General features: G+C 44.7%; 1 protein-coding gene across 8 annotated transcripts in view; it reads left to right on the top strand.

Annotated features, from left to right (window-relative positions):
• The window catches only part of LOC106569223 (catenin delta-2), a 140,854-nt gene that overhangs the window by 113,294 nt on the left and 3,242 nt on the right, over nucleotides 1-24,318 (top strand). For 6 of the 8 annotated variants that reach the window (XM_014140372.2, XM_014140374.2, XM_014140371.2 and 3 more), the window contains 10 exons: nucleotides 3,825-3,957; nucleotides 7,416-7,629; nucleotides 11,375-11,558; nucleotides 15,695-15,812; nucleotides 17,720-17,905; nucleotides 18,897-19,085; nucleotides 19,443-19,593; nucleotides 21,341-21,572; nucleotides 22,487-22,571; nucleotides 23,203-23,329. In XM_014140372.2, coding sequence (XP_013995847.1) covers nucleotides 3,825-3,957; nucleotides 7,416-7,629; nucleotides 11,375-11,558; nucleotides 15,695-15,812; nucleotides 17,720-17,905; nucleotides 18,897-19,085; nucleotides 19,443-19,593; nucleotides 21,341-21,572; nucleotides 22,487-22,571; nucleotides 23,203-23,329 — 1,619 coding nt within the window. The remainder of the gene's footprint in view (nucleotides 1-3,824; nucleotides 3,958-7,415; nucleotides 7,630-11,374; nucleotides 11,559-15,694; nucleotides 15,813-17,719; nucleotides 17,906-18,896; nucleotides 19,086-19,442; nucleotides 19,594-21,340; nucleotides 21,573-22,486; nucleotides 22,572-23,202; nucleotides 23,330-24,318) is intronic. The other 2 variants (XM_014140377.2, XM_014140373.2) reach the window with 1 other exon arrangement.

Genomic DNA, 24,318 nt, shown 5'->3' with positions numbered 1-24,318 from the left:
TGTAAATGGCCTCCTCCATTTCTCCCTGGCTCGTGTTAGTGATGGTTGGTATTGCTGGGAGAAGGATTGTGGGGAGATGAAATGGTCCTGAGGCACTTTTAGCCGTCCTAGTGTATACATCACTGACTGTGGCCCTGTGGATCAGAATTAGCTCTCTGTTCCTAGTTTTCCTCTCCCTCTGTCGCTGGCTCTCTCTCTCGCTCTCATAACACATCTCTCCTTTTCTCTCACATCTCTCTCTCTCTCACAAGTGATCTCAGCCATTAATATAATTGATTCTCGGTCTTTGAGAGCTGACAAACTGAAAGGCTTGATTGCGGACAGCTGTGATGGTTGGAGGTTGAACAGTTGCTGGTAGGTGTTTACACTGTACAGGGAGGGCACGGCCTTTACACCAGTGTCTGTCTCTTGCTCTCTCTCGTTGTTGCCGATATGAATTGGGTGGGGTGGGGGTGATAGGTGGGGGTGGTGAAGATAGGGGTGGGGATGACAGGGGTCTCTGACAGCCACCTAGCTAGCCTCAGGCTACCACACTGGAGAACCACAGCTTGCATCACCAGAGGATAATGCTGGATGAACGCACTCATTCTCCAAGAGTAGGGACTCAGTACTAGCCTGTATCATTCTTTGCCAAATTATTTCATTCATAACTTGTGGGTGTAGAAAACAACCTTGTTTTGGATTTTAATATCTCTTATTATTAAAATAGTTTTTTTTAATGCTAGGCCATGTGCTATGGGAACAGATGGAGAGAACTTATGTTTGTTTGGCAAATCTGTCATACATGTTTGTTACCTTTAAAAAAAAAAAATTCTCCCCAATTTCGATCTTGTCTCATCGCTGAAACTCCCCAACGGGCTCGGGAAAGGCGAAGGTGGAGTCATGCGTCCTCCGAGAAATGACCTGCCTAACCGCGCTCTTAACCCACGCGAGCCTGCTGCACCAATGTGTCAGAGGAAACACTGTTCAACTGGCACCTGGGGTCAGCCTGCATGCACACGGCCCGCCACAAGGAGTCGCTAGAGCGCGATGAGCCATGTAAAGCCCCCCGCCAAACCCTCCGCTAACCCGGATGATGCTGGGCCAATTGTGCGCCGGCCTATGGGACTCCTGGCCATGGCCGGTTGTGGACAATGCAAATGTCATGTGTCACTTTATTTTTCTGCTCTGTAAGTGTATCTCAATGCAATGTAGCCTAAGTGTCAGTTGTAAATGAAAACTTGCTCTCAACTGGCCTACCTGGTTAAATAAAGGTGAAATAAAAATACATTTAAAAAATGTCAACATTCACAAGGCCGCAGGGCCAGACGGATTACCAGGACCTGTACTGCGAGCATGCGCTGACCAACTGGCAAGTGTCTTCACTGACATTTTCAACCTCTCCCTGTCTGAGTCTGTAAAACCAACATGTTTTATGCAGGCCACCATAGTCCCTGTGCCCAGGAACTCTAAGGTAACCTGCCTAAATGACTACCGACCCGTAGCACTCACGTCTGTAGCCATAAAGTGCTTTGAAAGGCTGGTCATGGCTCACATCAACACCATTATCCCACAAACCCTAGACCCACTCCAATTTACATACCGCTCCAACAGATCCACATATGATGCAATCTCTATTGCACTCCACACTGCCCTTTCCCACCTGGACAAAAGGAACACCTATGTGAGAATGCTATTCATTGACTACAGCTCAGCGTTCAACACAATAGTGCCCTCAAAGGTCATCACTAAGCTAAGGACCCTGGGACTAAACACCTCCCCCTGCAACTGGATCCTGGACTTCCTGACGGGCCGCCCCCAGGTGGTAAGGGTAGGTAACAACACATTCGCCATGCTGATCCTCAACACAGGGGCACCTCATGGGTGTGTTCTCAGTCCCCTCCTGTTCTCCCTGTTCACTCATGACTGCATGGCCAGGCACGACTCCAACACCATCATTAAATTTGCCGATGACACAACAGTAGTAGGCCTGATCACCAACAACGATGAGACAGCCTATAGGGAGGAGGTCAGAGACCTGGCCGTGTGGTGCAAGGACAACAACCTCTCCCTCAACATGATCAAGACAAAGGAGATGATTGTGGACTACAGGAAAAAGAGGACAGAGCACGTCCCCATTCTCATCGACGGGGCTGCAGTGGAACAGGTTGAGAGCTTCAAGTTCCTTGGTGTCCACATCACCAACAAACTAACATGGTCCAAACACACCAAGACAGTCGTGAAGAGGGCACAACAAAACCTGTTCCCCCTCAGGAGACTGAAAAGATTTGGTATGGGTCCTCAGATCCTCAAAAGGTTCTACAGCTGCACCATCGAGAGCATCCTGACTGGTTGCATCACTGCCTGGTATGGCAACTGCTCGGCCTCTGACCGCAGGGCAAACGGCCCAGTTTATTATTTATTTTTATTTAACTAGGCAAGTCAGTTAAGAACAAATTCTTATTTACAATGATGGCCTAGCAAAAGGCAAAAGACCTGCGGGGACGGGGCTGGGATTTAAAAAAATATATTTAAGAAAATAACATAAATATAGGACAAAACACACATCATGGCAAGAGAGACAACACAACACTACATCAAGAGAGACCTAAGACGACAACATAGCAAGACAGCAACACATGATAACACAGCATGGTAGCAACACAACATGACATCAACATGGTAGCAACGCAACATGGTAGTAGCACAAAACATGTTATAAACATTATTGGGCACAGACAACAGCACAAAGGGCAAGAAGGTAGAGACAACAATACATCACGCAAAGCAGCCACAACTGTCAGTAAGAGTGTCCATGATTGAGTCCATGATTGAGGCCCCAGTACATCACTGGGGCCAAACTTCCTGCCATCCAGGACCTCTATACCAGGCGGTGTCAGAAGAAGGCCTAAAAATTGTCAAACACTCCAGCCACCCGTCATAGACTGTTCTCTCTGCTACCGCATGACAAGCGGTACCGGAGCGCCAAGTCTAGGTCCAAGAGGCTTCTAAACAGCTTCTACCCCCAAACCATAAGACTCTCCTGAACATCTAGTCAAATTGCTACCCAGACTATTTGCAGTGCCCCCCTCTCACCCCCTCTTTACACCATTGCTACTCTCTGTTGTCATCTATGCATGGTCACTTTAATAACTCTACCTACAGTACATGTACATACTACCTCAAATAACTGGTTTCCCCCCACATTGACTCTGTATCGGTACCCCCCTGTATATAGTCTCGCTATTGTTATTTCACTGCTGCTCTTTATTTACTTGTTACTTTTATTTCTTATTCTTATCTGTATTTTTTTTAAACTGCGTTGTTGGTTAGGGGCTTGTAAGTAAGCATTTCACTGTAAGGTCTACACCTGTTGTATTTGGCACATGTGACTATTACAATTTGATTTGAACATACTGTAGTATTAAACATCAATATAGCTACACACACAATAAGCCAAACTCAAGACATTTAAAAGAAAGAGAGAACAGAGATGCTTAATGCAGAAATTGCATTATACCACAACACCACTTAGAGGAATTACCACCACAACTGCTTTGTCAATCTACCATGAAAATGAAATAACACAAAGACATGCATACAGCAGTCATCTGAAAAGATAGGTTGAAGATCGCAGTATAATACACATTGAGTGATCGTTTTGTTTAGCACTGTATTTCTATGCTTGTGTCTGTCTCAAATGGCACCCTATTTCCTATATAGTGCACTACTTTTGACCAGAGCCCTATGAGGCCATGGAATAAGATGCCATTTGGGACGCAGAGCCTTTTACCCATCCAGTTCTGTTCTGTATTCATCCCTGTGTTTCCCATGGTCCTCTGCAGGGAGTTTGGCTGGAGAGACCCAGAGCTGCCTGAGGTGATCCAGATGCTGCAGCACCAGTTCCCCTCGGTCCAGTCCAATGCTGCAGCCTACCTCCAACACCTGTGCTTCGGAGACAACAAGATCAAGTCTGAGGTAACCATGCACCGGTTGGGTCTGGATCCATACAGTTTCTACTGCTGTGTGCTAGCTGGGACACCTGCATCCACTGCTTATGCATTATGAAATGTATAGGCCCCATGAAGTTGTTAAATCAGTGGCTAACATATCAGTGGGAGGGCCCTGGGCAGCTGGGGCCTGCTTCAGTTGAAACCTATGAAACATAGAAAAGTATGCCTCTGCTCTGTTCAGTACAATATCTAAAATGTATACCTTTTGTGAAGTCTTTTGCAAGAATAATTCATAATTCACCATTCTAGCTCAAGATAAATTCCAGGTGAATTATGAATTCTCCTCACATTAGTGGATAGATAGTATTGCCTACTCTTCCCTCACTTGATTTGCCTCACCTGTATGCAGGGATGTTGGATAGCTTGTTGTGTGCGTGATATGTCTGTGATATGTGGGGACATTGGCTGGGTGAGGTGGAGGGATGGTGAGATGGGGAGAGGTTGAGATGGAAGGATGGGGAGATGGAGGGATGGCAGGAATGGGAGTTGGGGAGTTGGAGGGATGGGGAGTTGGAGGGATGGAGGGATGGAGGGATAGCAAGAATGGGAGATGGGGAGTTGGAGGGATGGGGAGATGGAGGGATGGGGAGATGGAGGGATGGGGAGATGGGAAGATGGAGGGATAAGTTGCAGGTCAGATGCCCTCTGGGAAGGATTGGAAGAAAGTCATTAGGTCAGCTGATGGCTTCCCCTGGAACACTGCTGACACTCATCCCATTGCCTCTCTCAGACTATGAGATACATCACACAGGCAACATGGGCAGACCCACACACACATATCTGTGATTGCACACATACACACCCCATAGGCATGCACACACACAGGCACACCCGCACACTATGTATAGTACTGCAAGGCAATCCACATTAGCTGTGTGTGTCATGATGGTGCCTTCTCGCCTAGCGGTTGTAACATCTGCTTCCAACTCACACTCTCAAACACGTAGATCCCCTGAACGCAGCTCACTCTCCAGATCACAATCACCTGAATTCTAATCACCTGATCACACACCTGTATGTCATTATCACACACTATTGAGTTAAGTTCTGTCCCCCCCCATCATTGTGAGGTATTGTTTGTTTTGTGACACACTTCTTTCGGAGCACTGTTATTCCTGTAATTTAATCCTCCCGTGTATGATAGTTTTTGTCTGCCTCACTAACGACACCTATTCCCTGCCTGTACCTTAGCTTATCGGATTTCCTGTTATCAACCTATTGCCTGATCTCCCGGACGACGTTCCTAGCCTTTTCCCTGCCTGTACTGTTTCCTTTTTGGACCCTCAGTGTATGACCTTCTGCCTGCCCCTGGACCCAGCTACCTGCCTCCTCCTGTGGTCCTTTACAATAAACACCTGCTGTGCCCTGCGCTTGAAATCAGCTCTCTGTCTCCCCTCGTATTCTTTACAACGGTGTCTTGGTTATTTTTGGACCAGGAGGCTGTGTGAAGTGAATGACTATTTACTGGGTGCTTTATTTTGATAACAGCAGAGCGAGGGAGATGAATCTAGTAAGTGTTTTCATAAACATTAGGGAATATACATACAGTTGAAGTCGGAAGTTTACATACACCTTAGCCAAATACATTTAAACTCATCTTTTCACAATTCCTGACATTTAATCCTAGTAAAAATTCCCTGTCTTAGGTCATTTAGGATCACCACTTTATTTTAAGAATGTGAAATGTCAGAATAATAGTAGAGAGAATTATTTATTTCATCTTTTATTTATTTCATCACATTCCCAGTGGGTCAGAAGTTTACATACACTCAATTAGTATTTGGTAGCATTGCCTTTAAATTGTTTAACTTGGGTCAAACGTTTCGGGTAGCAACCCACAAGCTTCCCACGATAAGTTGGGTGAATTTTGGCCCATTCCTCCTGACAGAGCTTTGGAAGTATGCTTGGGGTCATTGTCCAGCATCTTTACAAGGTCCTTTGCTGTTGTTCTGGAATTGGTTTGCACTTTTCGCACCAAAGTACGTTCATCTCTAGGAGACAGAACGCGTCTCCTTCCTGAGCGGTATGACGGCTGCGTGGTCCCATGGTGTATATACTTGCGTACTATTGTTTGTACAGATGAACGTGGTACCTTAAGGCGTTTGGAAAGTGCACCCAAGGATGAATCAGACTTGTGGAGGTCTATCATTTTTTTTCTGAGGTCTTGGCTGATTTATTTTGATTTTCCCTTGATGTCAAGCAAAGAGGTATTGAGTTGGCCTTCAAGGTTGGCCTTGAAATACCTCCACAGGTACACCTCAAATTGACTCAAATAATGTCAATTAGCCTATCAGAAGCTTCTAAAGCCATGACATAATTTTCTGGAATTTTCCAAGCTGTTTAAAGGCACAGTCAACTGAGTGTATGTAAACTTCTGACCCACTGGAATTGTGATACAAGGAATCATAAGTGAAATAATCTGTCTGTAAACAATTGTTGGAAAACTTACTTGTGTCATGCACAAAGTAGATGTCCTAACAGACTTGCCAAAACTATAGTTTGTTAACAAGAAATTAGTGGAGTGGTTGAAAAATGATTTTTAATGACTCCAACCTAAGTGTATGTAAACTTCCGACTTCAACTGTACGTACAGCATGTACTGGATAATGATAGCATGTAGCCTGCAATCTAGTGAGCCAGTGTCTATCGCCTTTGCCAACACCTCTTTGTTTGTGCATTGACTAAAATGGCACGTGTAGTGTAATAACAGAAGCCATGATAGGGTAAACCTTGTCACTAAATGAATTGTCAGTAAATTGGAGCAGAGCACCCAGATGAACAGGGTCTCTGATTTGTAATCATGTTTCTCCTCTGTGTTTAATGGAAGTTGAGAGGTACAGAAACAGCAGCAATGCTGATCCATTCTGTTGGACCTGGCAGCACATCTGCTGACTGTTGGCACCACTCCTCGTGTGTGTGTGTGTGTGTGTGTGTGTGTGTGTGTGTGTGTGTGTGTGTGTGTGTGTGTGTGTGTGTGTGTGTGTGTGTGTGTGTGCGTGTGTGCGTGCGTGCGTGCGTGCGTGCGTGCGTGCGTGCGTGCGTGCGTGCGTGCGTGCGTGCGTGTGTGTCACTCTGCCAGGTCATCACATCCTCTGTCACTAATATGGCAGAACACTGTGACAGTGTGTCCTGGGCCTTTCTGTCTGTGTGCAGCCACGTGTTTGACATGGCTCTAGTTTATTTATAGAGAAAAGGTACCTGAGTGAAATGAAGAATAGTATTTATATAGAGATGCCTTTAGGGATATTGCTGTCAATGCTGAAAACTATGACTAACTATGACTTTTGCTGTAGACAATTGAACAGTAAAGAACAGTAGCTACACTATTGCATATATATTTGTACTGCTCTTGCTCTATCCTTTCATTTTGATCCAGTGGATCCACTTACATCCTTCCTCTCCTCTCCCTGTTCCTCTCACCAGATCCGGAGGCAAGGAGGGATCCAGCTGCTGGTGGACCTGCTGGACCACAGGATGACCGACGTGCACCGCAGCGCCTGTGGAGCTCTGAGGAACCTGGTGTACGGCAAGGCCAACGATGACAACAAGATCGCCCTGAAGAACTGTGGGGGGATCCCAGCCCTGGTCCGCCTGCTGAGGAAGACCACAGACATGGAGATTAGGGAGCTGCTCACAGGTAAACAGAGTTTGTTGACAAGATATAACATAGAGAGACATAACGTACCCTTGCTATATGACATTATAAAAAGTATTTGAAACAAGTTCTAAAGGATTATACCTGGATGCGTATGGGCGTGTTATCTAATATTTAACTGTCACTGTTACTGGGGGCTGGATAACTATGGTAGGCTGTAGAGGCAAAGAATCCCAATGGGACGTGTCACATCAACATCCATAATAGTGGCTCATCAATATAAGTCAGCTAGTTAAACACTGAATATGAAAACACGAATATCCACAAATGACTTGACTGGATAGAAAATGCATATATTTGATGACATACAATATGATGTGAAAACTCATTGGGGTATGGCACCACAGATACCTATTAAATGACGATGTTCTAAAAGTGAACATTGCCAAAAGGCACTTAGTCAATAAGAAGTCATAAGTTAAATCCCCTAGTCATGTTTAGAGAGAGCATGCTGCTGCATCCTTTTATGATTTATTTTTTACTGTAGAGAGGTTTTTAAGCCAGGAAATGCTTAGGAAATATATGATTTGTGCTGATACTGTCTTAACGGAGATTACCATATAAATTAGAAAGCAATTCAACGCTTGGAACACAGTCCCTCCTGTCACAAATTAATCAGGCTGCAGAAAACCTTTCCCGGCCCAGAGGAATTCTGCCTTTTCACATCTTCTCTTCTGGCTGTTTAAATCAGTCACAGTGGCCGCCTGAGCTTCCTCTCCCCTTCCTGTGACTGGGCATGGATTAACGGGACCATTTACCAGTCTCGCTCTGTCTCCTAGCCTTCCCTGAGCATTCCCCGTGTCTCCAACTGCCAAGGGGCGCCCTTCTTAGGCATGCGGTGGCAGCGGTGGTTTATGACATCACAGTTAGCCAAACAAGGTTGTTGTTTCCCCCGCTGCTCAAAGAAGCCCCCCTTGCATGTAGAGGAGCCAAAGACGATTATTCAGAAAAAATACAACTATTTTTAATGGCAAATTTCTTGTCTTCTGAGATGAAAGATGTAGATTGTATCCTGGACTCCATGTGATGTCGAACAGGAACCCCTGTTGCTGCTCTTACACAGCCAGGGTCCAATTATTCTAATCCAGTGGAGGGATGGAGGGATGGGAGTTATCGGAGTAGATTCATTTAAATGTAGTAGTAGTTGGAGGAGAATGGTAGAAATGTACAGCCATCTATCTATATGTCTTATTCCATCAGAGCTGGGATGTACTTTATTTCTTAGAATTTGTTTCGGTACCACAGTGACTCATTGTAAGGAGTGGCTGATTTGACCTGATTTGATTGGAATGTCATCTGCACTGAATCACTGTCGGCTCACGACATAGCGGCTGCCTCACCTGAACCACGTAAAAACGTCACGCTCCTAAAATGCCCTTTCTGTCACCTTGACAACCTGCACAGTGCCCTCAACTTCCACTAACCCCCGTAGAGATCATTTGGGTCTAGTTCTGCAGACAGCCTGCTTTCTCCCCACGAAATGATGCTCCCGCACCCCCTGCACCGCCCGCCTCCCCGATGATGTAAGGCTGAGGCAATTAACCTCTTTCATCTATCCAGCGAAATAAAACATCCATCTTTTCTTCCCCACTGGAACAAGATGATGTTATAGGCGGTTATTATCGGCCGAGCCCACCGCCGCCACCGCTATAGGCAGCAGCTCTTTCATTTTTAAAAACACAGAAATGTTGAGCGCTGCCCCGAGCGCGGTAAAGTAATGCTCTCTGCAAGATTACTGTCTCCGCTAATTATGAGCCACGCAGCTAGTTATTTAGAGCAGAGCACACCACAAGGAAAACATCCCAACATGGCTGATAAGGCTAAAGTAGATCTATGTAATTACATTGTTGTTGTGAGAGGAACGGGTGAAGAGTGACTGACTGCCTCACCACTGGTAATTGCAATCATAAATGCTACGGCTACGGTGTCCTAGGAGGGACATGACTTGGTGAAGAATTATAATGTGTTGGGCCAGCTGTCAAGGTCATTACAATCAGTGCTCTGAGTGTGTGTGTGTGTGTGTGTGTGTGTGTGTGTGTGTGTGTGTGTGTGTGTGTGTGTGTGTGTGTGTGTGTGTGTGTGTGTGTGTGTGTGTGTGTGTCTGTGTGTGTGTGTGTGTGTGTGTGTGTGTGTGTGTGTGTGTGTGTCCTCTGGTTTGATTGTTGATTTGATTTATTAGGATCCCCATTAGCCGACGCCGGTGGCGACAGCTAGTCTTACTGGGGTCTGACACAAGAACTTAAAATACATTACAGAACAAAAGAGTTTACAATTTACATACATTTAAAAACATGAACATGTAGTATGTGTGTGTGTATACGCATCTATCAGGTACACATACATGTCAGTACATACAGTACACACAACAAGTAGGTCACATGGGGGAGAGGCTTTGTGCCGTGAGGTGTTGCTTTTGTCATGACTTCCACTGAAGGTGGTTCCTCTCCTTGTTCGGGCGGTGCTCGGCGGTCGGCGTCACCGGCCTACTAGCCATCGCCGATCCATTTTTCTTTTTCCGTTTGTTTTGTCTTTGATTCATTCACACCTGGTTTTCATTTGCTTTAATTTCTGTGTGTATATTTACCCCTGTTTCCCGCTTAGGTTTGTGCGGGGTTATTTTCATGTAGCTCGTTGAGGTTTTCCTCAATTTATTCACGTGTACAGTGTTTGTAGGATATTAAGGAGCGTCGTTTTTTCCTCCTTCAGTGAATGATTGTGTGTTCCTATGTCTTGGGCGTTTATTGGTATTGTACCTGACCCATTTTGGACTTGCCTATTAAAGATGCTACTTTGACATCTCTGCTCTCCTGCGCTTGAATTCCTTAACTACCTCAAGTACAAAGTCGCTACAGCTTTATTAAAAAAAAAAAAAAGGGGGGGTTTGGCGTATGAAGGGTTGTAGAGTGAAGGACCCTCTCCTCCTCCCTCTTCTTCCTCTTTCCTCTTATAGATAACCGGCCAGCTCTTGTGCTGTGTATGTATCTCGATCTTTGGCTGACAGCTTCTGCTCACTTCTTAACACCATCCATGGCAGAGTCACCATGTTCCTACCACATCCTACTGAAAGCAATTTATAGTGACACATGAGTCGGTTGTCTTTTTAAGTCATATGTAAATTGGGATGGTATACTATCTGTGGACACGTATTGCCCCTGTTCAGTGTTTAGTAAAGCACCCCAGCTTGAGGAGGAAGACTGAAGTCGTAGTCAGTGTGGTTAAAGAGAGAGGAGAGCCCAGCTGCAGAGAGAGAGCGAGCTTCCTCCTCTGTCTCTTTGTGGTTTACTCATACAGGCTGTGCCAAAGCCGCTGGCTTTGAATGTAATTGGTAGGCGAGAGAAAATTCCTTCATTTTTTAGGTTGGCTGGTTTGCACATTAAATTACTGGGAAAAATATAAATCTATGAAGCCCCAGGTGCCCAGTTTATTGCACAATCACGACAACCTCTCACTAATTCAAAACTAGGGATGAAATATGCTGTTTTGTGACAAGTTATTAAACAGTTATAGAGCCTTACAGTTTTCCATTTTCTTTTTAATGTTTTGAACAGTTTTTGTCCAACATGATCCTTATTTTAATTTCAGAGGAAGTATATTCAACTTTTGTTCTCCAACAAAAAAATCCAACAATATATCACCATTCCCTTCCCAGGATCTCTACACCTGAACCATTCTCCCACTTAAATCACTGTTCGTCAACGTCCTATCCTATCTGATGTTCTCTGTTCAGGTGTGCTGTGGAACCTGTCGTCTTGTGATGCCCTGAAGATGCCCATTATCCAGGATGCCCTGGCCGTGCTGACCAACGCTGTCATCATCCCCCACTCGGGCTGGGACACCTCGCCCCATCAGGAGGACCGCAAACTGCACCTGCACTCTTCCCAGGTGCTCCGCAACGCCACCGGCTGCCTCAGGTCAGTACTGTTACTGGACCCTCGGGTCAATCAATCACATTCATTTGATAAAGCTTGCTAGCTTTTTACATCAGCAGTAGTCACAAAGTTCTTTACATTTACCCAGCCAAGACCCCAAAGAGCAAGCAAAGCAGAAGTGACAGCACAGTGGCAGGGTTAGAGGTTAAAAGTCACAAGTCATGACAGTGTATGTCAACCTGAGGTTACATGGACTGGGTTGTAAGGTCTCTTCTTGGTGTAGCTTTCACTCAGAGCAGTCGGCTTCTTTCAGGTGAATGTCTCCCTGCTTTGTCCCTGCCTGGCTTGCCTGCACCCAGTTCCTTTGTGTTGGTAATGCAGGATGTAACACAGCTCTTTCAAACAGAGTATACTCATGAAGCTTTGTACGTGTTGTGAGTATTGACTTGACGAATGAGGGTTATTGATTAAGGAAGTTTTATCACAGACAATGAATGCCACAAGTGTCAGACTGATTATGGGAGCCCATGTAGCATGCTTCTTCCCCGTAGTTACCTTCACTATGAGGGATGTTGGTTGAAAACGCCATGTCAGCACTCTGTGAGGCTTAAAACTGTCTGCTCTGCTCCCTGCAGGATTCCATTAAAGCATTCTATAATTCTGGAATATTGTCAAAGACTTTCTGATTATAGCGCTGGCACCGGAAGAAAATTGGCTATGTGTCAAGTGTTTCTACTCTTTTATATCTGGGCCCTCGTCTCCTGCGTACCAGCAAGAGAAGCATCTGCGAAGAAGGAGAATAATGAGATCTTAGCTAATACATTGCTTGTCTGTTAATTTTGGCGTTATTCATTTTACCTACAGTGCATTACCCTCTCTGTGCAATATGTCACCGCTTCTCTTTAGTGGTATTATCTGCTAATAGTTGAAACCATTAATATGCTCACACATTACCTTGTCAAAGCAGGAAGTGATTAATGAAAAGGAGGTGGACTTTGTGGGCACGCCCCGTTCCCATTGGCCACCAGACAGGTAGTCCTCTGCAGCACAACCAATTAGCACTGCAGCAGTGTGGAGTGTGAGGAAGCCCACTGTAAGTGAAATGTGCTGAGTCTTAATGCCTGCCTGTGAGGTATGAATGACTGTACTGTAAATCCCCGAGCTCAGCAGGCTAATTAATCTGTTTCATCGGTCGTTAAGGAACAACAGAACAGGAGCTTTGATTGAATGTGTAATGTGCAGGACTAAGATGCCTCGCCACCTGCCGCCTCATCACACACCTGTCCCTCATCCTGTGACACTCACGCTGGCTGTCTTCAGAACAGAATCACCATGGCTAACAGCGAACGCAGCACGCTGGCTGTCTTCAGAACAGAATCACCATGGCTAACAGCGAACGCAGCACGCTGGCTGTCTTTAGAACAGAATCACCATGGCTAACAGCGAACGCAGCACGCTGGCTGTCTTTAGAACAGAATCACCATGGCTAACAGCGAACGCAGCACGCTGGCTGTCTTCAGAACAGAATCACCATGGCTAACAGCGAACGCAGCACGCTGGCTGACTGACATTCTTCACAGGGTGCCTCTCTGCCAGCGATCCGCTGGTGTCTAACAGTAGGAAGAGTGTCAATAGGACCATAGCCCACCTTGACAGCAAGAGAATATACTAATTATCGCTATCAATCAGACAATAAATTCAACAAGCCCTTTTACCGTTAGATTGTCAATGCACAATAGAGTCAACAAGCCTATTGAAGATGCTCCATGTTTCCTTGTTTGTATAACCCTGGGGTGGTCAGTGGGCAGTGACTGCTGTGTTTTAGGAACGACCTGATAAAGGAACCTGTCTCTATCTAACCAGAGCCCGTCTCTCACTTATACAGTCAAGTCACTCATCACTGACCTAGAAAGAGCACCTCCAGAACAGCTACAGATCCAGTAGATTGATCCATGGTCTGCTTTGTTTATCAGGCCCATTACAAAGTTCTGGAGGTGCCGACGGAGTCACAAACAGGCCATCAATACTGACCTACCAAGCAAAAGAGCCCTAACTGCTCATAGTGTGGAACTGAGAAAAATTGCTTTATAGTTTTTAAATTGTCCAGCCAAATGAGTTGTAGGCAGATCACTAGAGATGTGGTTATCTGTTGTCTTAACATGAGGCAATTTTTTATTCATATTGACCCTGACTTCTGACATGAGCTTTGACCCTAGACGGTAGTTAGTGCCTTCTTGCTTGGTACACCCACTGGAATACATTGTGATTATTTTTTTTTACACAACTTGTGTTCATGTAGATGTATTTGTATGTGGCTGTCCGTGTTATATAGTTTGATACTTGTATCAGCAAAGAACAATAAATAATGCCAAGGTAAACCGTAGACACTGCAGCCAAAACTCAGTGAACCAAGGTAAAAGGCAGTAACTGCCTTTTCCCCTGGTTTCACTGTAACTTTTTCCAGTTACTGCTTTTGTCCCTGGTTTCACTGTAACTTTTTCCAGTTACTGCTTTTGTCCCTGGTTTCACTGTAACTTTTTCCAGTTACTGCTTTTGTCCCTGGTTTCACTGTAACATTTTCCAGTTGCTGCTTTTGTCCCTGGTTTCACTGTAACTTTTTCCAGTTACTGCTTTTGTCCCTGTTTTTTTCAGTTACTGCTTTTGTCCCTGGTTTCATTTTTTCCAGTTACTGCTTTTGTCCCTGGTTTCACTGTAACTTTTTTCAGTTACTGCTTTTGTCCCTAGTTTCACTGTAACTTTTTTCAGTTACTGCTTTTGTCCCTGGTTTCACTGTAACTTTTTTCAGTTACTGCAAACATGAGCCCAATTTTCTCAACACAGAGGAGGCAGTATATTTGTCCACATGATAAGCATGTATTTAATGTATCAAAAATGTCAGTAACTCGTTTTTGACCAAATGTGCAGTTACTGCTCTTTTCCTTGGTATGGCAGAATAATCTTCCTATCAATTGGGCCAAACCCCTAACAGGAGACACAGATAGATAAAGGCCATGTTGTCCATACAGAGGCCTGTTATAAGAGCAGGCTGGCTGCACCATTACATACTTATAATGACCTGACATTTAAAGGGCAGCAGAGAGGAGACAGGATGTAGTGCACTATACCCTACAGTCAGCTGCATACCACCCTGCATCCCACTGCTGGTTTGCTTCTGAAGCTAAGCAGTGTTGGTCCTGGTCAGTCCCTGGATGGGAGACCACATGCTGCTGGAAGTGGTGTTGGAGGGCCAGTAAGAGGCACCCTTTCCTCTGGTCTAAAAACAAATATCCAAATGCCCCAGCGCAGTGATTGGGGACATTGCCCTGTGTAGGGTGCTGTCTTTCAGGTGGGACGTTAAACGGGTGTCCTGACTCTCTGTGGTCACTAAAGATCCCATGGCACTTATTGTAAGAGTAGGGGTGTTAACCCTGGTGTCCTGGCTAAATTCCCAATCTGGCCCTCATACCATCATGGCCACCTAATCATCCCCAGTTTACAAATGGCTTGTTCATCCCCCTCCTCTCGTAACTATTACCCAGGTTGTTGCTGTAAATGAGAACATGTTCTCAGTCAACTTACCTGGTAAAATATGGGTTAAATAAAAATAAACTCTGAGTGTCCAAAACATTTGGAAACCCAGTAGTGCTGCAGTTCTTAACACACTCAAACCGGTGCGCCTGGCACCTACTACCACACCCCTTTCAAAGGCACTTAAATATTTTGTCTTGCCCATTCACCCTCTGAAATGGCACGCATGCACGAAATGCTTAAAAATCCTTCTTTAACCCGTCTCCTCCCTTTCATCTACACTGAATCAGAGAGGTGCACCAGGCTACCTGCCGGGATCATAGCTTTTACCTGAATTCACCTGGTCAGTCTATGTCATTGAAAGAGCAAGTTTTCCTAATGTTTTGTTCACTCAGTGTATAGGGAATAGGGTGCCATTTGGGATGCACCCAGGGTGGGAACATGATGGGCCAGGCTTGTCATGGTGTCAAACTTAGTTATCCTATATTCAACCAACTATGATGACAAGCACTGAAGAAGTAGTACATACAATATTTAGTCCTGAAATTCAACTGAAAAATCATGATGATGGTTAACTACCAGCCGACTGACTGTACAATATGACAGTGATACAATGCTGAAGAGAAATGTCTGACTGGCTGTTGTTGCAGGAATGTGAGCTCTGCGGGGGAGGAGGCTCGCAGGAGGATGAGGGAGTGCGAGGGCCTTACCGACGCGCTGCTCTACGTGATCCAGACCGCCTTGGGCAGCAGCGAGATCGATAGCAAGGTTTGACTTTGTGTTCCTCTCATCTCCTTTCATAAAACAGACCCTTTAACATCACGCTGAGGGAATCACAGACAGGGGCTGCCCATCATTACAACACACACACACCCATGTTGTGGATCTGGATCAGTGTGTTGTCAAGGTTGCCTCCCTGGCTCTCTCCACCTCATCATCCCCTGTAAATGGCCTTCTTTATTCATGATTTAGCTGCTTAACACCTCTCCTGTCCTTGCTGGTGCTCTGCATGGAGAGATAGGGGGCGCTGACTTCCTGGTATTGGTGATGAAGATCTACAGTACAGTGCAGTCAGGCTAGACGCTAGACGCTAGCACAGATCATAAACAGCTCTGATTACACTGGTCATTTCCCAAAAGCTCATACCAGATGTCCAATTTCCTGCGAATTAATGCCTCAGAGTCTATGGAGCTAGTGTTTTTATCCTGCTTTGAAATGCATTATTTAGTATAATTGAAACAAAGCCTAATTATATTATGTTAACATTTGATCCTCTGTAAGTACTAGCCAGTGTTCAACTATTAGAAGGTCTTAATCACAGGTCATGCATGGAGAAATTGACACACTCAGTCAATGTCAGGCAATGTGGTTCAAGGTCACCTGTTTATGGCTTGTAGAAGACTTTGTGAATCTGAGAGAAAATGGACTAGGTACTAGGTACATATGTAACAGTATAGCTTCGGTCCCTCTCCTCGCCCCGAACCAGGGACCCTCTGCACACATAGACAACAGCCACCATCGAAGCATCGTTACCCATCACTCCACAAAAGCCGCGGCCCTTGCAGAGCAAGGGAAACAACTACTTCGAGGTCTCAGAGCGAGTGACGTCACTGATTGAAACGCTATTAGCGCTCACCCCGCTAACTAGCTAGCCATTTCACACCGGTTACACATACAGTACATGATAACCTAGAGCGATGCGCTGCCCAACTACATTTTTCTGATGTTAAGCAGTAACCATGACAAACTGTTCTTCCTTATTGAAATGCCTTCCATATCTGTCCTCTCTACCACACTCATAACTATGTACAGTAGGTTATGGTACCGTAAAGCTCCTCCGATTGTACCTCTACATTCGCGCTCTAAATGAGTGCCCTATTTCGTCTGATTTCCGAGGGCCTTTGTTATGTCTGGACTACTTTCTGCCAACCAGTTTGAAGGCGATCTGGCGGCCCTAATCCCACTGAAAATTCTTTACAAGATCAGAGTCCCCCACTACGGTGTTGAATGCCTCACTGCTTACTACAATGGGATTGTCACTACAGTACTGCTCTGGCCTGGATCCAGCACAGCAATCTAACGAGTACAAGGAGTTAGTCATACATCAGAAAGAGATGCACTTGACTCTACTGTACCAATTGCATTTAACAGACTGGTCAATTAATGTTCCAATTGAATTGCCTTTATAGACTGGTTAAAGAGCCATACTTTAATTCTCCCGCTGTTAAATGTTCCATTGAAGGGTTGGCATCTGCTCTGTTTCGCTGTGGAAGATGTCGTGAAGTAATAGACTGTCAACAGTGTAACATACAGTAGGCAATGTTTAGTAACAAGGTCTGTGTGTGTTGTATCAAATGCAGAGTCATGGTCTATTGCGTTGCATGCTCTGTCTATTTGAAAGCAAACTCATCCATTTGCCCCAGTTTATAGCATCCCTAAAACATCCTGTCCGCTCACATTGGAGGAAATAAAGTCATAACTTTACTTTGTTCGCTACATGGCCGACAGGCAAAGCATCTCATGGTACTCCTCAAATTGAAATACTGCTCTCGAATCTCTATTTATCTTCCTCTCTCTCTTTCTGTCTCTCTCTCTCTCTCCATTCGTCTCCCCCTCTCTCCTTTCACCCACTCCTTCCCTTCATCTCTCATCATCTCCCTCTTTTGTCCTTGCAGACCATTGAAAACTGTGTGTGCATTTTGAGGAACCTCTCGTATCGACTAGCTGCAGAGACATCTCAGGGACAGCAGATAGGCACGGATGAGCTTGATGGATTGCTTTGTGGCGATGCCAACGGCAAGGATGCCGAGAGCTCAGGTTGCTGGGGGAAGAAGAAGAAGAAAAAGAAGGCCCATGATCAGGTGGGCTCATCTCCTTTCTATCCTCTCCTCTCTACATCTCAACTGCAGCTGTTAGCAATTAGCCAGCGTGTTAGAGCAGTGGTGCTGGAAGCTGGCTAGGGAGGGGGGTCTATCTTATGGATAATTACTCATTTACTGGGTTTAGTTCTGAAAGAGGGGCTTGAAGAGAATGCCGCAGCCCGCCTGTTGTTCAACCTTCCTAAGATCATCCCGCTCCTCCGCACAGTCCACTGGCTCCCAGTCGAAGCTCGCATCATCTTCAAGACCCTGGTGCTTGCCTACGGAGCAGCAAGGGAAACTGCCCCTCCTTACCTTCCGGCTATGTTCAAACCCTACGTCCCAACCCGAGCACTCTGTTCAGCCACCTCTGGTCTCTTGGCCCTTCTACCAGTACAGGAGGTCAGCTCTCACTCAGCCTAGTCAAAGCTCTTCTCTTACTTTGAGGGAAAATGTACTTGATTCGTTTGTAGATATGTTGTCTCACCTAGCTATCTTAAGATGAATGCACTAATTGTAAGTCACTCTGGATAAGAGTGTCTGCTAAATAACATAAATGTAATGTGAAGAGGAGAGATTTATCATGGTTTTCTCTGCCATGTCTGGGACAATAACCAGGCAAAAGCCAAGATTTGATTATCATCTGAGTTGGATTATGCTATTGGCTGTACAACTCATCTACACTGGCATACATTAGATGCTCATGTGGTTGGCTTGGTGGTGATGATTTTGTATGTGAGATATGCCCCAGAGATTTTAACTAACTACTTCATTCTTAATTATGTTTATCCTATAAGTTCATAATTCAAAAAGCAATGTGTGACTCACTTGTCACTCAAGTCTCAACCATATTCAATGTTTCCACCATTTCACTGTTTTGTGATAACTAAGCAATTTTCAGTGGCACTAAGTAGTGTTGCCAAACAGTTTGATGTCCCGTATTATGCCTGTAGTATTGACCAGTAGTAACATTCCACCATCCTGTGTCACCCAGTGGGATGGTGTGGGGCCCTTCCCGGACTCTGCTGACCCTCCCAAAGGCATTCAGATGCTGTGGCACCCCACCATTGTCAAACCCTACCTCACTCTCCTGTCTGAGTGCTCCAACCCAGACACCCTGGAGGGGGCGGCTGGGGCCCTGCAGAACCTGGCTGCAGGCAGCTGGAAGGTACAGCACAGTACAGTAAGCTATGGTCTCCCTCCTTAGAGCTGCTCAACGGCAGCCATTTAACTGTTCACACTGTCATGTAAATGAACTTCCTGAACCAGAGAGCTAATTGGTGACTGTTAACTCACTGTATTAGTCAAGAAAGCTGGAACAGTACAGTAAGCTATGGCCTCCTCAGAGCTGTCCAGCTGCCGTTGCCATGATGCCATAACTCTTACGGATAGATATGGTCTAAGTCATTGGTCTGTTCCCTTATTGTAATGTTAGTTAAGAAAGAGATACCAGATCCTATAGATGGTCATCCTACTCTGACTGATAGCATAGAACATAAAGATGTGTGACTCAGTCCTCTCTGCCTCCTCTCCTCTCCAGTGGTCTGTGTATATCCGTGCGGCGGTGAGGAAAGAGAAGGGTCTGCCCATCCTGGTGGAGCTGCTGAGGATCGACAACGACAGGGTGGTGTGTGCCGTGGCCACAGCTTTAAGAAACATGGCCTTAGACGTCAGAAACAAAGACCTCATCGGTTAGTTCGGCTGTCAGTTATTCAGTATTCGACATTTACACATTCAAATGTTTTTTTTTTCTCTGTGCGTGTTTGGTGTGTGTTTGGTGCGCGCGTGTGTGTGCGCGCTCGCGTGAGTGCGTGTGTGTGTGTGCATATGCTAATATCCATGCACTTCTCTGCAGCCAGCTATACCAGCATCTTTCTCTGCTGAGATGGGTGTGCAGAGCTCTCTTTGTGGACTGTGTTCACATGGTTGAAATTCTGCTCATAACAGCACTAAAAGACTATTGATCTCTCTAATAAACTTGGTTTTCTGTTGGACCTTCCATCTCCATAGCAACTGCTCTTGCCGTCTCAGGCTGGTGCTCTGTGTTAAGTAGACGTGTGTATCATGTCATAGAGCTGCAGGCCTTCAGACTTCCTACTCTGTTGATAGAATAGAGTAACCCACAACTATCTGTGTACATGCTTAAGTCATGTTAAACCAATGTTATGTCTGGCTAAATATGACACATCTAATAACTTTGTAAAGCAATGATAGAGTATACTTAGTGGGATTTTTACTGTAGTTTTAATAGCTTTAGTTTAGAATTGTATTTTATTGAGGAATGCTTCTTAAAAATAATTATCATATTACATTTTTTTATTGACGTCATAGCTGCTAAAATGGGCATATTATATTTGAATATCATGGAATGTGCTCCAAAGGATTGTCTGTTTCTTTGTTTATCTACATTACAAACATCTGTTGTAGTTGCTAATGCTTTTACTATGAATCGCAGCGTAGTGACTGTGCACTGGCAGGACTAGACCGTCCCTGTCGTTCCCATTCCCAGGCCTTTCTTTTAAACGTGAGGGGCTTGACATTTCCATCCCAGCTGCAAATGTAGTGTCCTCAGGCCTATAGTCGTGTATGAGTGCTGAGCGGGGTCTTAAAAAAGACCCATTGACCAGACAATGTATTAAAGCCTCATCATATAGCTGTGAATGTCAGGCAGGGAGTTTGAGGCCGTATTGTGAATTATTAAAAGCACCGTGCTCTGAATTTCTTCTCTCTCTCTCTCCTTCCTTTCGCATATGCTGATACCCATCCTTCCTTCCACTCTCTCTCTCTTACTCTATCCTTCTCTCTATTCCTATCTAGTCTTTTATGACCTAGATCTCTTGTCTGTGACTAAAACCCCATAGGTGTACTGTACTACTGTAAATGCTGAAACATGAGAGCACTGTCTTTTTAAAATGATTCAAGTGAGATGCCTCAGTGTCAAGTGCAGTATTTATTGTTCTCCTGTCAAGTCAAGAGAGCCACTTTAGCTCAGTCACTCAGTGCTCATTGGGGACGTAGCCTCTATTGGACAAGGGGCTTGTGCACATCTCTGATCTTGAAGGCTCTCCTGCTGAGTGTCCATAGGGTGGTGACAAGGTTAGACAAGGGGTCAAAGACCAGCCAGTAAGCCACTACTGTTTGATGACAGCAGTCATATCATGTGAAGTTTAGTAAGTACTGCTTGTCTTTATCAGTTTCTGATATCTTGACCATTTGTTACCCTTTCCCCTATATTGCTGTTGTGGCTTGCAAAGTATTTTGGTCACAAACAGAACATTGCTTTGTGGAGAGCATGTTTGCCATATTTATTTCAAATCAAAGAATATTGTTTTTCTGCACCCATGGTTTTCATAATCTGTTTCCTAAATGGTAGCACATAGATTTAAATGTTAATGTACAGTAGAACTTCACCATGAGGTCTCCTTCTCTCCACAACAGGCAAGTACGCAATGAGAGACTTGGTCCACCGTTTGCCCGGGGGCAACAACAACAACAGCGGTGGTGGGACTGCTGCCGGTGCTATTGGGAAGACCATGTCAGACGACACCATCACGGCTATCTGCTGTGCCCTCCACGAGGTCATCACTAAGAATATGGAGAACACCAAGGCTCTGCGTGACGCTGGAGGCATCGAGAAACTCATCGGTATCGCCAGGAGCAAAGGAGAGAAGTAGGTTGTCCAGAAGTCATACTGTGTTCACTCTCATCTTCTAACCTGGAACCAAATGTTGCATGCGTGCTGGCCAGCTACTTTATATAACATGTTATCCCACTGTCAAGACAGACTCTGTTCACCCTAACCTTCAACCCTAATGTAAATGAATGTAACTGCTGATCGGGCATAAGCACTGTTCTGTTAGTTTCCCTCTGAATGTACTTCAGTTGATGTTTTTCTGATGTTTTCCCTATAACTCACCAGTGTAAAGAAATGCCTTTTAAATGTAGCTAATTGTGGGTTTTCTGTTTTCTGTTTTGGGATTTTATGAAAACAGTTCTCCCTTAGGACCTTTTAGTTTGCAGTTAGCAAGGGAATTGGGTATTGTAATTGGCTATCTCTCCTCATAGTCCTGTGATGCACTTACCCAACGTTACCAAGGACCAGGGACTCTGGACAACTGTAAGAATGCATTGCCCCATTGAGAAGAAATTACAAAACACTCTTTAAGAGTCTTGAGAGAAGAGAAGTGTTGCTATACAGTATCTGCAGTGCTATGATGTAATAACGTGATGATTATTCCATATCTCTGGTGTGAATTGAATCACCTCTAGCGCTGACATTTGTGGCTTGTGGAGTCGTTGTGCTGAGATAGAGGATGCTGGGTGCTGTGTGAGAGAGAGGGGCCTCTGATGCTAAACTCATTGGATTTTTTCTCTGCTAATTGCGTTTATCCATTCCAATTTTTCTTGCAAGAATGACCTTGTTTCCATTTAATGTTCGCTTAGATTTTTTTGTTATGGAATTTGTGTTTTTGAATGTTTTGTGCTAGTGACCTTTCATCCAGCAGTGAGCATTGACTACCTTTTGATTAGAACATTTTGTTCTATTCATCCAAGGAAATTAAAGTGTCGTTTTTCTCTTCCCAGACACACACCCAAAGTGGTGAAAGCAGCCTCGCAAGTCCTCAACAGTATGTGGCAGTACAGAGACCTTCGCAGTCTCTACAAAAAGGTGTGTAATACAAAGAATTTGCTGCCACCACAAGAACTCTGCCGAAGGCGCTGTTGGAAGTTTAACGCATTAGTCTCTGGAGTGTCCTCTTAGACATTTTTGAGCAGTTGGTTTTTAGTCTTTTATTAAAGGGAGCGAGCTGGAGAGAGAGAGGAGGTAAAGGGCAAAAATGTATGCTGTACAGCAGTTCATGCGTCATGTGTGAAACAGTTCAGCAAGCTCGCTAAGTGTATGAATTGATAGTGAGAGTAAAGCTGGAATCCCTCTGGGCTGCAGTTTAATGAACTAAAGAATCTCTCAATGTTGACCTGAGGAGAGTAGATAAACATGCTTTAATGAAAGACAGATTAAGAATTGGAAGGTTTAAGGGCTTTGAGAGGGGGAGGAAAAAAAATCAACTGTAAGACTGGTGTTGCATGCTTTACTTTAATATATAGCCAGTCATTATCGTAATATTCTCCTGTTTGATTTTGCCTCATTTAAATGTGTGTATAGTTCCAACCCCATTTGCTATGTGACCAGGTTATCTTAGACCTTACGGTATGGTCATAGAGTATGATCCTACAGCATAGTAAGCAGTATAGATCAGTCCATTATTGTTAGTTCCCTTATGCATCTGCTTTTCCTCCAGGATGGCTATTCTCAGTATCATTTTGTTGGCTCATCCTCTACAATAGAAAGAGATAGACAAAGACCATACTCTTCCTCCCGCACCCCATCCATCTCGCCTGTACGGACATCTCCCAATAATCGCTCAGGTTAGTGTATTCTGTCTTTACCCCATAGTATTCAAATACTGGACATTTCTTGCAAACTCACAAGGCTTTAGAGCTTCAATTGCCAGACGTTGCCCAAAACAATGTCCATGCATTTCAGACCCAAAAAAATTGGGAAGCTTAGTAATATTTTGAATAAAAGATAGGATGAATGAAGGATGAGGTGGTATCTGCTTAGACACGGAGGTGAACAGACACTAATAAGCAACTGTCAGTTACTCACTTACCCTTTAAGATGAAAGAAGAGGAGAGGAAAGGAGGAGGATGGAGGGATGACTCGGATGACATACACCAGCAGATTTTCCACACGGCTGGTTTGAATGCCACAGCTGAGTCTCTGTTCGTCACCACAGCAGCCTCATGGAAGAGACCTTGGGAGGCACAGTTAGCTCTGGGGGCAGTTAGGGCCAATGCAGAATACGCCTACAAACCTGAATAGTCGTCAGAATGCACTTGACTGTAAGTCACTCTGGATAAGAGCATCTGCTTAATGACTAAAATGTAAATGTAAGAGGTATTGGTACTACTGTTATTAAAACCTAGAACCTGGTACTGTAGCCAGCCATTGGCTGCGTTTAATGGTGATTATAGGAGGATCTTCTTGGACGAGAGGGTGTTTGTCCATTCCGTTCGGGACATTAAGGTTACATGGTGCTCTAATTGGAGTTTAATGAAATTCAAAGTGGAAATGCTGAACTTAATGGATCCTATTAGAAAGCAATAAACTCTCTAAGTAAAGATTTCATAGAAGAGCTATTTCTGGATGTTAGATCCCTGCTTAGTTAGGCCTATGTATTTGTTTTCATTACATGCATGTTTTCTTCATGCCGTTTTATGGCACAGTAACGATATCTGATGATGTCATCAGCTGCTTTACTCTCAGCTTCCTTGCCTTGTATCAACAGAATGTGTCAATGTTGGAGAGTGGGAGGATTAATAATGACGAAGGGAGTCAAGTGGATGTCAAACGT

The sequence above is a fragment of the Salmo salar genome, chromosome ssa14, assembly GCF_905237065.1.
Source record: "Salmo salar chromosome ssa14, Ssal_v3.1, whole genome shotgun sequence".
Lineage (NCBI taxonomy): Eukaryota > Metazoa > Chordata > Actinopteri > Salmoniformes > Salmonidae > Salmo > Salmo salar.
Note: the sequence above shows the minus strand (reverse complement) of the source record. Positions and strands in the feature narration are given on the sequence as shown.